The sequence below is a fragment of the Branchiostoma lanceolatum genome, chromosome 2 (genome assembly GCF_035083965.1).
Source record: "Branchiostoma lanceolatum isolate klBraLanc5 chromosome 2, klBraLanc5.hap2, whole genome shotgun sequence".
NCBI classification, from domain to species: domain Eukaryota; kingdom Metazoa; phylum Chordata; class Leptocardii; order Amphioxiformes; family Branchiostomatidae; genus Branchiostoma; species Branchiostoma lanceolatum.
The window spans coordinates 20158639-20173106 of record NC_089723.1 but is presented as its reverse complement, the minus strand read 5'-3'; the positions used below and the strand labels follow the sequence as shown (position 1 = coordinate 20173106).

General features: G+C 41.8%; 2 protein-coding genes across 3 annotated transcripts in view; both read left to right on the top strand.

Annotated features, from left to right (window-relative positions):
- LOC136427813 (laminin subunit alpha-5-like) overlaps positions 1–3241 on the top strand; it is a 39757-nt gene extending 36516 nt beyond the window's left edge. For both annotated transcript variants that reach the window (XM_066416991.1, XM_066416990.1), the window contains one exon: positions 98–3241. In XM_066416991.1, the coding sequence (XP_066273088.1) occupies positions 98–179 (82 nt within the window). In that variant the 3' untranslated portion in view covers positions 180–3241. The remainder of the gene's footprint in view (positions 1–97) is intronic.
- A 4447-nt stretch (positions 3242–7688) lies between these two features.
- LOC136426901 (protein artichoke-like) lies at positions 7689–11788 on the top strand. The gene is made up of 3 exons (XM_066415621.1): positions 7689–8200; positions 8331–10834; positions 10977–11788. The coding sequence occupies exons 1-3, from the start codon at positions 7689–7691 to the stop codon at positions 11711–11713; spliced, it is 3753 nt and encodes a 1250-aa protein (XP_066271718.1). The 3' UTR covers positions 11714–11788.
- The last annotated feature ends 2680 nt before the right edge of the window (positions 11789–14468 follow it).

The following is a 14468-nucleotide window of genomic DNA, read 5'->3' as shown; positions in this document are numbered from 1 at the left end:
AAAGTACACTTTATCCTTTGAAAAGCTTCTTTTGTGATGATATATGCCATATACATTGTTGAGCAGTGTAAATCAATGGATACTTCTATCATTGCAGTGACAACGTCAAAGGAGTCGTGGTGGACTTTGTGAACAACAAGGACCGCAAGGATGTTAGCTATGGCACCTGTAATATTTGATCTAGTTTGATGATAATGACATTGAAACTTAAGGTGTAGCAGTTTTTTTATCAATGAGGTAGAAAACTGCATACTTTATCACACTGAAGCTTGCCACATCAATTTTACCAACAACTCTGTCTTACAAATCTTTTGCTTCTTTTAAGAATTTAACAAATGGAATCAATGTTATATTGTTACTGTTACAGTAGTTGATTACTTCAGTTTTAACTTTTCATGGGATTTTGTGTCAAAATGTCTCTTCAACATGAAGCCTAAACCATAACAGACAACTTTTTGACCTTTCAGAATTGGTATGGCTCATATTCATGTCACCAACAAGAGTAGGTAACATAGTGGCAAATGGAAAACTTATATTCATAACACTCAACATTAGAAATCCCTCAGTATTGTCTCTGAGTCTATTTTGTCTTCTCATAAACAACCTCCAGTATCATTCTGGAGTTCCAGTTAAATTCTGGAGTGGCCTCCCAGATGGAACATTATGCATAAATATTCATACAGTTCGAAGGTTATCCATAATCATGCATAACCCTTGAAATCATTATGTATAATTATGCATAACCTTTGCATGGAGCTATATTTATAATCATGCATAACCTTGGATCATTATGCATAAAGATGCATAATTCTGAACACTGATGCAAATTTGGATTTATCCCCAGGGGGTCGGCAATGGCTGCTACACATTTGTTACATCATTTCTACTTCCAGTTAGCAATATTAGCCCATCCGGGTGTAAGATTGCTGAGATCTGGGAGGCCACTCCAGAATTAAACTGGAGGTGTTCATAGCAAAGGTGTATCAGTAGTGCAATTTTGCATATGACATACACAAAGGAACAATTGGTGGTAATGGAATAATTAGTGTTCATTCAAAATATTGTTTTGGAACTTTGGTTTAATTTGGGGATGAACATTTGTTTGGTGCAGAATATATTGGGTAAAGTTATATTAGCACAAGAGATTTGATCACCACTTGTCAAAGAGCATTGATTAACTTAACATTTGTGCTAAAACTAGGTGAAAAATATTACACTTCAGAATTTTCTCTCCAACCCTAATACTTGGACTGATCTGATACGGCATGTGGAATTTTAGCTGCAATTCTTTGATTCAAAATGTTGTAATTTTGTATCTGCATTTAGTACACATTGATGTTGCAGACATATTCACTAAGGTTATGCTAAACACAATTCAAGCATTCAAACCAATCAAAATCGCATTAGCTGCTTTTATGTTCTTGTTTTTTTTTTAAATCGTAGACTATGCAAAAAGATAATGCTGTCTGTTGTTATGTCTTTTAAGTGGTGCAATATTTGCGCTAGGTGGTTTAACCTTTATTTTTAGGACTTAACTAGTTGTGTGGCCCAAGGGCTATTGAAACAGGCAACACCCTATGCACCATCTGGTGTGGAAAGGACTTTAACTAACTTACTAGTTGCCTTAGCAGGCTTACTGATTGAGATTTTTGTTGGCTTATCACATACTGTTTCTATTCGTATGTTACCGGTAGTTGTGATTGTATATAGTGGCATACAACCAGAAAACAGCATGTAATAAGCAAAAAAAGCCCAACCCTTAGATCTGCCAAGGAGGCTTGGGCTATATGAACTACGTACATGTAATGGACCTTCCTGTAAAAGGAGTGGTAATGTTGGCTGCAGTATAAAAGTTGCTGATGCTACTACAATGAACTGTTTTTACTCCAACTGCTGTAAACCAACTATACACAAATAATCACTGTGAATGGTGATATCTCTACACACCTAATCTTATAGAATTCAGTACAGCTTCGGCCTAGGGCTAAGAAGTCTCATAACTCTAATAGATACATGACGGTGTACAATTCACTCACACAATGTCATGTAGATCTAGATGTCAATTTTCAACTGATTTAAATGGTGAACTTAGATGAGTCAGAAGAACCTCTGCCCTTTACCCCTGTAGGTTGTCCTCGATATGAATGTTTTCATCTTTCTTTTTATCTTTGAAAACATAGCAATGTGCTAATGAAATGTTACAGATATAACTGCATCCAACCAAAAAGTAATCTGTATTTATGAAGATAATGGGGATGTTTTAATTTAAAGTGATTGACACCAGGAAAATCAGACTGGGCAAAGGTCCTTAGTCTTCTGATGGTGACTCCAAGTGACCAAAAGTGTTGGAGTAATAATAGTTCAAAATGTAGTGATCAATATCCTTGGTTCTTTACTTTGTGGTGAGTTTTGGGTCCAGATTTATTGGATGAAGTGCAAATTGAAGATTTCCGAAAGTTCCGATGCACCAGTCAGCTTGATTTACTGTTTTAGAACTGCATGCTGAAATTTCTAGTCCCCACCAAACTCTCTTGAGTCGAGTAGATTTTTAGAAATTGGCTAAGATTGGCGAACAGGCGTCAAAAAAGTTAGTCACCAAGAAAGGCCCAATTCGGCAAAAGAGTTGAAAAAAATTAAATTCCTAGTCACCTAACCGCCATGGCCAACTGCTCTTCCAACCGGTGTGCTTTGACCGATTTCTATTATATTCATGCAACCTCGAAAGAGTATTTTGGAAACAATAGATTCGCAAGTAACGTTACATGTTTCAATCACTATGTTACGTACATGAAGTGTTCTAATGCATGCGTCCTGTGAACTGACTCACTTTCCGCGCTACCACATCCCACTTCGGGTCTAGAAATTGGCGTTTGAGGTATTCTCCAATCGTAGGTTCGGCTCCGGCATGTTTTTGACGTCTTGTAGGCGTTTTTGTCGGGCTTGGCTTGGCAACATAAAGAAACTGGGACCAAAATGGAAAGCCCTACAAAAACGCCTAAAGATAAGGGGGCCGAACCTCTGCTTGGAGAGAACATTTGAGACAAATGGTAGGTTGATATGCATACTGATTTCACCTCCACACAGTAATATTTTCCTTGTAAAAGTAGTAGACATTGCTTTTAATCTTAAGACGATCACTGATTTGGGGATACTGCTTAAGAATTGGGAGTTTATGATAATGGTGGCTATGCTTTCACCTTGCATTTTGTCTCAACATCCAATAAAGACTGGAAAAGGAGAAGTGGTGACGTTGTGTTTTCGTTTTAGTTTACCACTGTCGTTATTTGTACCTACTTGCTAGATGTAACATCTGCTAACATAATTTTACCAGGGAATATATTTCCACCACCCTGAAAATATATGTCCCAACAGATCTCCAACCCAACGTCCCCCAGTATAATGCACTTCTGTATATCTAAACTGTGCATATCTGGGGGGTGCTGCACTAGAGATCTCTCAAACCCACTGTTTTTCAAAGTGGTGGATTTATATAACCCGGAGGATTAATGTTAATGGATGTTACGTCATCGTCCTTTTCCTAAGCGTGTCAAGCACAAGTGCCATATAAGCCGGGGCCACGCAATGCATTCTACATTTAATTAAATTAAAGATCTCAAAATTCGTGCAAAAAGTCTGGTAACAAGGGCTTAGATACTGATATGTGCGATTGCTCATGATCAAGACACTTGTGTCGTTGTATGTAATGTTAGATCGTGTCCAAAAGATGCGCCCTAAACTTTGTGGCAGTGCAGAGCTTCACCTTTACATGACATTATCATTATTTTAGTCACAGAAATCCCACGGCCTCCCTCGGTCCAGGGGTCCATCTAGGTGACGCGGGATGTGTTCTTGATCAATGGTGCTGAATAATGACCGCCAGAGGTTAAACATTTCCCATGTCGCACCGTAGTCTGAATCCTAACAAACAGGACATGCATGGCGGGTCATATGGGGATAACGTGTTTGAAAAGATTTCTACTTGAACACCCACCATTCAATGAGTAGGACTGATGTCATCTCCATTATTGAGTCAATAGCTCTGTAAATGTTGCATGGATGTTGATTTAAATGTGTGCGTTTTTTATTGGCGCAAAGGGACGTAATTATCATCAGTTGCAAAATATATGCCTCTTGGAGTTATGATTACGATATGTAAATAACGATGTGGGTGGTTACATTTTAGAAGGTCAAAACTCAAATGCTGACTGTTACCATGTGCGAGACAAAGGTCTCTATAAATAACTACAAGAGACGTCACACGGGAACAGGTGTTGTGACACTCCCTGATCATGTCACCGCACACACACAAATCTTAAGCCAATCAAATGCAATGTCCCCGACGTCCAACCTAAACTGTCTATATCATTCCCTTTTTGTCTTACGGTTTGTAGAATGTTCTCACATTAGCGATTACATTTTATCAAATATACGCCCACTAAGGCCCTTACAGTATTCCTCTAGACGGTGCTCTCATTGCGACCTCGATGCGACCTATAAGCTGAATTTGTGTAACCCTTGATTACATATTTCGGAATATCATGCAAAATGTAAAAGTATGACTGAAAACACACAGAACGTAAAAAGATTCATTCTTTATCTACGAATTCGTTGAGCGCTCTGGTCAACTTGAGGTTGCAGAGAGAGCGTAGCGAGGTCACCGTCCTGGTGGAATGAGGCTATATCGCAGATGTAAGATGTAAGACGATCCGTCTTATGTCAAGTAACAGGAGCCGGAGGATATCTCTGCAGTTGTGCTATCGATTATTTGTCGCCTGATGACAGAGATTTGGTACTCATTGACAAAGCTAACGGAGTTGAAAAGATTATACCCGATGAGTCATTCAACCTGCCTGCTATCAAGATTTTGCAGGTAAAAAATAAAAATAGAACATTGCGGTTTTTAAGACTGCCATGTTATACCAAGGTCGCTGCAATCCCACGACCTCTTCCAACCACTAACGGTGACCAGCTTGTGACCTGTATGGTTATTTGACGATGTTGATTAATGTTTGCCTGGAGTAACACATCCATCTTCTCACGTCAATGTCTGAACCATCATAAAGGGATCACTCCCTTGGTCATCGTTGAAGCACAGTAAGCTGCTGTATAGCGCTATCATTGTCGACTAAAATGTTGTCCAACTTGCCAAAAAAGTTGTTGCCATATGTGTTGTGTACCGGCACCTTCGTGTGACGTGCAATGCAAAAACGAATGGTTCTGTGTACCTAACTCGAGTTGATTACGGCTGTAGCGACCGTGACCTATGAACCTATATGTTATTAGTGCGTCGATTTGGTAGACCACATATTTGCTAGTGAGCATGAGCAAATCATCCAGTTGCTGCCCAGGACGAAGGTAGGACGTGTACTTAGTCCCTCTAGATTAGATTGTGATTGTTAGATGTAACATCATCCTTGTATTGTAAACTAGACCGTAGATCCGTTGAAAACCTATCGTAGTAATAGCTTGTTCCGATTAGATAAAGAAAGCATAGATCGCAATGAATACGGCTCATGCAACAGCAGTCGAACTGGCTTGGCTTTGTGGGTATATAACGTTAATCCCCCCCCCCCCCACACACACACACCCATTCCACTAGGACGGCGCTCTCGCCGCGCGCTCTCTGCGACTTACTGCGATTTATATTCACCAGGTTGTAATATTTTAGCCAGTAGGTACCCATGTGAGTAATGAGGCTGTTGTAACGCACTCGATGCACAAAATTTGATAGAGCGCTCAACGAATTTCATCGATAAAAAACGAATCTTTTTACGCTTTGTGTGTTTTGTTGTATTTTCAGCCATACTTTTACATCTTGCGTGATATTCCAACTATTAAATCAAGGACTAGACTTATTCGATCTAGGTCGCATCGAGGGCGCAGCGCGATCGTCTCACTGGACCCGCGACACGTCGGCGACCTCGCTGCGAGTGACTTGACACCGCGCTAAACGAATTTCATCGATAAATAATGAATATTTTCTTTTTAAGCTTTGTGGGATTTGTTGTCTTTTTAGTCCTTTATATATACATGTATATACCTGTACGTTTTGCATAGTATTCCCATTGTAAAGTCAAGGCTAACTCAAATTCAATCTAGGACGCAGCGAGGTCGCCAACGCGTCGCGAGTCCAGTGAGAGGGGGGGCACCCTAAATTCCACAATCATGGTTCAAACAATGGGCGTTTGAAGAACCCTGTTGTACTGTGTTGGGTAGACTTTCATATTTTCGATTTTGTGCTAGTTGGCTACCGCTTTGTGCATTCCGTCTGCCCCATATTACACGCGTCTTTACGATGTACATGTACATGCACCAGAGTGTTGTTCGGAAATAATTGATAGCATACTTAGATATATAATAGTTTGCTTGGGCTGGCTAAACTGTTGTCCAGCTAGCACCCCTACCCCCCCCCCCCCAAAAAAAAAAACACACATCAACAAGAGTTCCACGACCTCATATCTCCATGAACAATTCTATTCATGCAAATGATTTACACATTTTCATAATATATGCTTGGCCATAAACACCTTTATCTAACTTACACATGTTGCAATATTGACAGTCCTATAATTTTCCAATTGGATGAATTATGGTGTCGTTGCATTTTTTATGCAAATTAGGAATTTATTTGCATAATTGATATCTGTTGATGCTCTACTTTCCAAAAACTACATATGTTACATGTATTTGAGACTGATAATGGAAAACACTGCAAATACTAGTATAGATTTTCCTCATTAGCTATGCAAATTAAGTCACAATTAGCATAATTTGCACTTCATTAGGTATATCTTTGTCTAAGCTACCTGCATACTAAGTTAGCCTCCTGTGCAGGCCTTCTATAACGCGCGACATATATATTGGGGGAGGGGGAGCTCTTATGCCGGCAAGGGAGTTGTGCAGCCGAGGGAGTTGTATAGCCGAGGGGTCAGCCCGTTATAACGCGCGGACCCCTCGGCTATACAACTCCCTCGGCTGCACAACTCCCTTGCCGGCATAAGAGCTCCCCCCTCCCCCAATATATATGTCGCGCGTTATAGGAGGCCTGCACAGGAGGCTAAGTCAAGGAGCGCTAACATTCGTCTGGGCAAACTATTATCATTTCAAAACACGGAGAATTTGTCATCTGTCGGCAACGTAAAAACACAGGATCGGAATTGGTTTAAAAAAGTGGTCTCATGCATCGAAGATGCGTAGGGGGGCGCCCATCTCCCATTCGTAGCCCTTGGGCCACACAAGTGCAAGTCACTACAGCAGGGGGCTGGTCCGCTGGTAGTGATGTGTGTGTTTAACTTCCATACTCTTTCCCAAATGCTGAATGCTAAGCAGAGAATGCAGTATGTACCATTTTTAGAGTCTTTGGTATGACCCGGCCGGGGTTCGAACTCACGACCTACTCTGATTTGCAGTTTCTACAACTATTTCCTGTCGATATTCTCATCCACCCATTTCTGCGAAGCCTTAGCATTTTAAGACAATCCTCCATCTTTCGTAGCGGCCCTTTCGCAGTGATGCAGTGCAAACGTTTAACTAGTTCCGTTGTCTATATGACTGATAAGCTAACCCAAGCTCTCTCACCGACAAACAGTGCCTTTTAGAGAATCTTTTTAAGCTACAATTTGTATTCTAAATCTATAAAACTAATGTTTAGACGTTGGACAGTTGCAGAACTAGAAAGGAACACTACGATGGCGACGACTGCAAAGCCAAACAAGATGATGACTGCGGTCGTGATAGCCGTGTGGTTCCTCGTGCTGCTGACCAGCCCTGCCGCGTCGTGTCCGGATCTGTGTTCATGTTCTGGTGCAGATGTTTCTTGCGATAACCGTGGACTCACATCCATTCCAGACAACATCCCCAATACTACAACATATTTAGACCTGGACGACAATGCTATTCAAACTATGAAGAACAGTGCGTTCATTGACCTGCCAAATTTGAGTTATCTCGAAGTACGAAACAACATCATAAACACCCTCACCAACGATACATTCTCCGGACTGTCCAACCTTCGGAACCTGGACATTAGTAATAATCTTATCAGAAAAATCCCCGGTGGCACTTTTAACGGTCTATCCAACCTTGAAAATCTACGTCTCGGCCACAATGTCATTAGGAGCATCGCAAACGGCGCTTTCATTGGCTTGTCAAGTCTACAGTACCTCTATGTAGACTACAACTCAATAACCAGTTGTCAACGGTACATTCTCCGGGTTGTCCAATCTTCGGAGGCTGCACTTTAGAAATAATCTCATCAGAAAAATCCCCGGTGGCACTTTTAACGGTCTAGCTAACCTTGAAAATCTACGTCTCGGCCACAATGTCATTAGGAGCATCGCAAATGGCGCTTTCATCGGCTTGTCAAGTCTACAGTACCTCTATGTAGACTACAACTCCATAACCACCCTCACCAACAATACATTCTCCGGGCTGTCCAATCTTCGGAGGCTGGACATTCATCATAACCGCATCCAAAAAATCTTCGTCGGCGCTTTCAACGCCCTGTTAAGCCTTTCGCGGCTTCATCTCGACTACAATCTCATCATCAACATCTCAAATAACACTTTCGTAGGCCTACTGAACTTAGAATATCTTTACCTCCGACACAATTCCATCACAAGCATCCCAAGTAGCACGTTCGTCGGCCTTTCCAATCTACGGGCTTTGTACCTCGACAAAAATGCCATAACCAGTGGAGCTTTTAGTGGTCTGTCAAGTCTTTCTACACTCTACCTTCAGAACAACGACATTACAAATATCGACAGTGTAACCTTCAATGGTCTTGGCAATCTTCGCACACTAAATCTCGATGATAACATCATAACCAGCATCAGTATTGGTGCTTTCGTTGGAATATCCCGTCTGGCGAATCTGTACATTCGTGACAATGGCATCGCCGCTATCGCCAGTGGTACTTTCAGTGGGCTGTCCAGTCTTTCTAGGCTTTACCTTCAGAATAACATCATTCAAACTATAGCCATTGGCACTTTCAGTGATCTGTCCAGTCTTGATTACCTGTACCTTCAGAACAATGACATTACAAATATCACCAGCGGAGCTTTCGGTGGGCTTGGTAATCTTCGGACATTAAATCTCGATAATAATATCATAAGCACCATCAGTAATGGCACAGTCGTTGGACTATCCCGTCTTAGGAATCTGGACCTTCAGAACAACAACATTACAACTATCGCCAGTGGTGCTTTCGGTGATCTGTCCAGTCTTAATTACCTGTATCTTCAGAACAATGACATAACAACTATCACCACTGGAGCTTTCGGTGATCTGTCCAGTCTTAATTACCTGTACCTTCAGAACAATGATATTCAAACTATTGCCAGTGGTACTTTCAATGGTCTGGCCAGAATTTCTAAACTGAGCCTTCAGAACAACGACATTACAATTATCGTCAGTGGAGCTTTCGGCGGGCTTGGTAATCTTCGGACACTAAATCTCGATGATAACATCATAACCAACATCAGTAGTGGTGCTTTCCTTGGTCTGTCCCGTCTGGCGAATCTGTACCTTTGTGACAATGGCATCGCCGAAATCGCTAGTAGGGGTACTTTTAGTGGTCTGTCCAGTCTTTCTGGACTGTACCTTCAGGGCAACGACATTACAACTGTCGACAGTGGTACTTTCAGTGGTCTGTCAAGTCTTTCTATACTGGACCTTCATAACAACGACATTGTAACTATCGCCAGTGGAGCTTTCGGTGGGCTTGGTAATCTTTGGACATTAAATCTCGATAATAATATCATAAGCATCATCAGTAATGGCACATTCGTTGGACTGTCCCGTCTTTGGAATCTGTACATTCGTAACAACGGCATCGCCGCTATCGCCAGTGGTACTTTTAGTGGTCTGTCCAGTCTTTCTGGACTGTACCTTCAGGGCAACGACATCACCACTTTCGACAGTGGTACTTTCAGTGGTCTGTCAAGTCTTTCTATACTGGACCTTCATAACAACGACATTGTAACTATCGCAAGTGGAGCTTTCGGTGGGCTTGGGAATCTTTGGACACTAAATCTCGATGATAACAATGTGGACAACATCGATAATGGTACCTTCATTGGTCTGTCCCGTCTCAGGAATCTGTACCTTCGCAACAACGGCATCTCGAATATCATCAACGGCGCTTTCAAAGGACTGTCCAGACTTTATGTACTTTTTCTCAGCAACAACACCATAACCAACATCAACAGTGACATTTTTACTGGTCTGTTCAATATCCAGCACCTAAATCTTGACTTCAATCCCATAGCTAACATCAATGGCAGTTCTTTCTCAGGCCTGGTCAATCTTCAACACCTGTTTTTTGAGAATTCCGGCATACGTCACATCGGTACAAAAACTTTTTCCAATCTTCTAAACCTTAGAACGTTGTACTTAGACGAGAACCCCTTAAATCTGACTGACGACCCGTTTGTTGACATGCCAAAGTTACGAGTTATCAGTTTAGTCAGATGCAAACTCACCGCCATACCGACCTTGCCGCCATCTATCGAATCTATTCATCTTGGTGGAAACCCAATACAGGCAATACAGTCAGGAGACTTTGCCAACCTCCGAAGCCTTGAGGATCCAGATATTTGCAACCAGTACGTGGCAACAAAGGCAGATTATCGTCAAATAGATGAGCACTACAACCGCGACCCCTACTACTACGATTACTACTACTACTACGACGACGGCTACTACTACTACTACGACGACGACGACAACTGTGACTACAGCAGATCATACAAGAATGCATCAGACTACCCACTCATCACTGTAGCAAAAGGAGCGTACACCAACCTTGATCAACTTAGCGCTTTAACGTTACGGGGTAATGGCATCATTTACGTTTCGCCAGGGGCTTTCGTTAACCTACTGAGTCTGAAAGATCTAGATCTGAGTTACAATGAGATCACCTATTTACTTCCAGACACGTTTGTGAACGTGCCACGTCTTCGGTTTTCGGTCTTCGTCTTCGGATCTGTTTGGGACACTGCCAAAACTGGAAAAGGTCTCTCTGTACAACAACCCATGGACGTGTGACTGTTGGCTACAGGGCCTTGTCCAATGGATGAAGACCACAGGCGTGGCGTACGAGAGTCGGTCACCGGTCACGTGTACATCGAGTCCAGCGCCATCTCTGCTCAATGTGTCACTGTCACAGGTGGATCCCCAGGCGCTGATCTGTGAGCAGACCACAACTCCGCAAATAACAGCTACCAGCGACACCATCACAAAGTCTGAAGAAGATACCATTCCCTCGCCAACAAGAAATACTGTTGTAACAGTTACACCCAGACTTTTCCCACCAAGAGCTGTTGCCTTGGTCACAACAACCGCAACTGAATCTATAGTTCAATGGAAATCTCCTTCTACGGATGTCATGGGCTACATAATCTCGTACGTCAAAACAAAGGGTGGCAGAATACAGTGGACCCAACCGATTCATCCAGGCGTCAAAGTCTACAACATACTCAACTTGTCTCCGGGCACAGCGTACCACGTGTGTGTCATCGCGCAGTATCCAGTGGGTAGAAGCGCAGCAACAAACAATCCGTGCGTCACAGCCACGACAAAAGAGGGCGCAGGCAAAGGCACAGGCACAGGCACAGACCAGACACTCGTTATTGGTCTGGCGTCAGCGGGCGTCATTGCGGCGGTGGTCATTGTGGGAACGATAGTGATGTGCAAGGTACGTCTTTCGGACTAACCGTCATACAAACTTTTCCTTGGGTGTGGTGAATGCATAAAACAATTGACTTATATGTGTGGTAAGGCCATGTTGATTTGATTATATGGATGGCATCCTCTGGGAGCCTCAAAACTGATGCGAGCATGCGAATAAAAAAAGTTAGGCAACAAAAATTGCCTTCAGTATGAAATCTATGTGATCAGAAAGGATGAACAAAACTAGACACACAGAGTATGGCATACCGAAATATAGGTTCTTTCAAAACTTCTTTGACTTTGGAATTGACTTTGTCAATCTACGACATTAGTATCCGTTTTCCGAAATATATATATTTTTTTTTGCAATTTACATTCCTTTTCATTTTGCAGCTGCATTTTACGATTTACAGTGTGGCCAATTTTATCTCATTTTTTAGAAACGGACGAAAATTGATGCGCGCGCGGATGTCATCCATATAATCAAATCAACATGGCCTAACTAACAATTCAGGGGGCGAGGGAAAACTTCAAATAAGGAAATACCTCACAGAGTTACTTCCAAATAGATTGAATCAATGTGTTAGACATATCATGGTTGGCAGTTATGTGATTCAAACCATACGAGTATAGTCCACCCTTCCACAAGTCTTGGATGTGGAGAAGCAATAGATACTTTTATATAGATGCAGCTTCATATACAACCGATGTACTTTAAAAAAAGTAACTTGCCGTTTCATTTAAACTAGAAATAGAATACCTTACAGAAATAGGTTCATATCCCTTTTCAGTTTAGACGGAAGCAACGGTCTACACCCAGTTCTACCAACCATACTGCACAGAGCATCCAAATGACGGCAGCGGTACCTGCGTCCGCCAACCCTGGCGCGGCGGCAGCTCCTCCTGACAGTAAGCTGGACATGGCAGTCGGCGGACCATTACCAGCCACTCCAGACGACCACTTCTACATGCATCTGGTAGTTCCTGACCCACAGGATGATGGCGTCACAAACCCAGCAGCAACAACCGGCGATGGTGGGGCATCCCCAGGTAGGCAGACTGACACTGTATATGAAGATGTTAATGAGACACGGCAGCAACGTGGTGGAAGTGTCGAAGACCATGTCTATCAGAACTACTAGTAGTGCGCTGTAGCGTCTTGTACCATAGCTCAACGTTGTGGCATTTGTACGAGAGACGAATCATTTGGACGAAAGTGCAGATGCATTTTCACAACCTCTCACTGTCTCCTATCGCATTTCAGCACTTAAAAACAATACATATGCGGACCAAATTGATGTAATTTGTGTGGTGCTTTGTCGTATTCGTGATAACGCCTTGTGGCAGGTTTTAAAAGCTTGTACAGGCTAAAGCAGGTAAAAGTCCAGAGGGATTTTCAATGGCCAATTCAACAGTCTTGATATTTTCCCAACAATCCCTGCCCTCTAACGGATCACACATAAAAACTTGAGTAGCCCCCCCCCACCCCCAAGAAAGAAAGCTGTAGAAGGGAAAGGCTAAAGATGATTCTTCCAATATTCTATTCAACTTCTTACATTGTCTCTTAGTAGTTCCTGATTTTGTATATAATCTGTAGCTTTAATTTCTGTAGAGAATCCAATGTGAAATTGCGTTTTTATTCAAAAGTAATTCCAAGGCATTAATCAAATAATTTTGCGGATGTTTCGTTATCTGGTAAAACGTCACCAGCTACGTTAGTAAAATACAATGTGCCTGGATGAGTTAACATGTACATATGTACATAAAGTATCGTTCCTCTAACTAGTTTATTAATACCCAACAGCAATGGGGAATAAGGATATCATAACAAAGCATTGGCAAACATGTACATATTATAAAATACAGGAATATACTATGAATGTTTTATCTATGATATTGAGTCCAATGTTATGCAATATAGCAACAGCTGGGCCAGTTAGTCGTCAATTTCAGTTATAATTAGCCAAGCTTGTCTTGGGTATGATGTTTCTGACTTAGGAAGAAGCGATACTGTATCAGTCCTACTGTATTCATGTAAGCCATAACCTCGAAGTGGCCTTCTGGTCTTCTTGCACGAGTAACAAAAAAACGAACAAACCCAAAACAGGAAATTAATGTTTCTCTGTTATCACAATATAATATAATGTACATAGGTATGCAGTCCACATGCAAAGTGTAGTGGAAGGTGAAATCTTATTGTGGGTTAGGAATAAACGAGAATTGTCTCGGGTTATCTACAATGTATCTATTATACAAACTCATCAATAAGGCCAAACTGACTCGATTTTTGTAGATGACATCCCCTTGACACCCCAAAACTGATGTAAAAAAGTTACGAGGAAAGATGTCTAATTTCTTAAATCTAATAGATGACGAAGGTTGTTGAAATAACAACACGTGCGCGCAGAATAGTGATAGTTCATCACACGATAAACTGTGTATAGATAGTATTGTTCTTTCATCAACAAAAAGGTTGTAGGTATGAGCCTATGTCCTTCTTATATCACTTTATCTTTATATCACTTTGTGGCCTGGAGTCCAGGTGTTCATTTGTAAAAGCGGATGAACAGTCAAGCAAAAGGCCAATGTTGTCAAAGGTAACCGGATAAGGTCTCCAAGCAGATGTTGGGGGTGAAATACCGTAATGTTTTCTTAGTGACGACCTGGCTTCTCTGACAGTCCCTTAGCCCATATAAGCTCATGCCAATGTCAAACAGTGTCTTAAAGGTCATTCTAAACATGTGCAGGGCCAATTTGGGGACATTTTCACTGGCCTTAAGTCCATGTTCTAGTACATT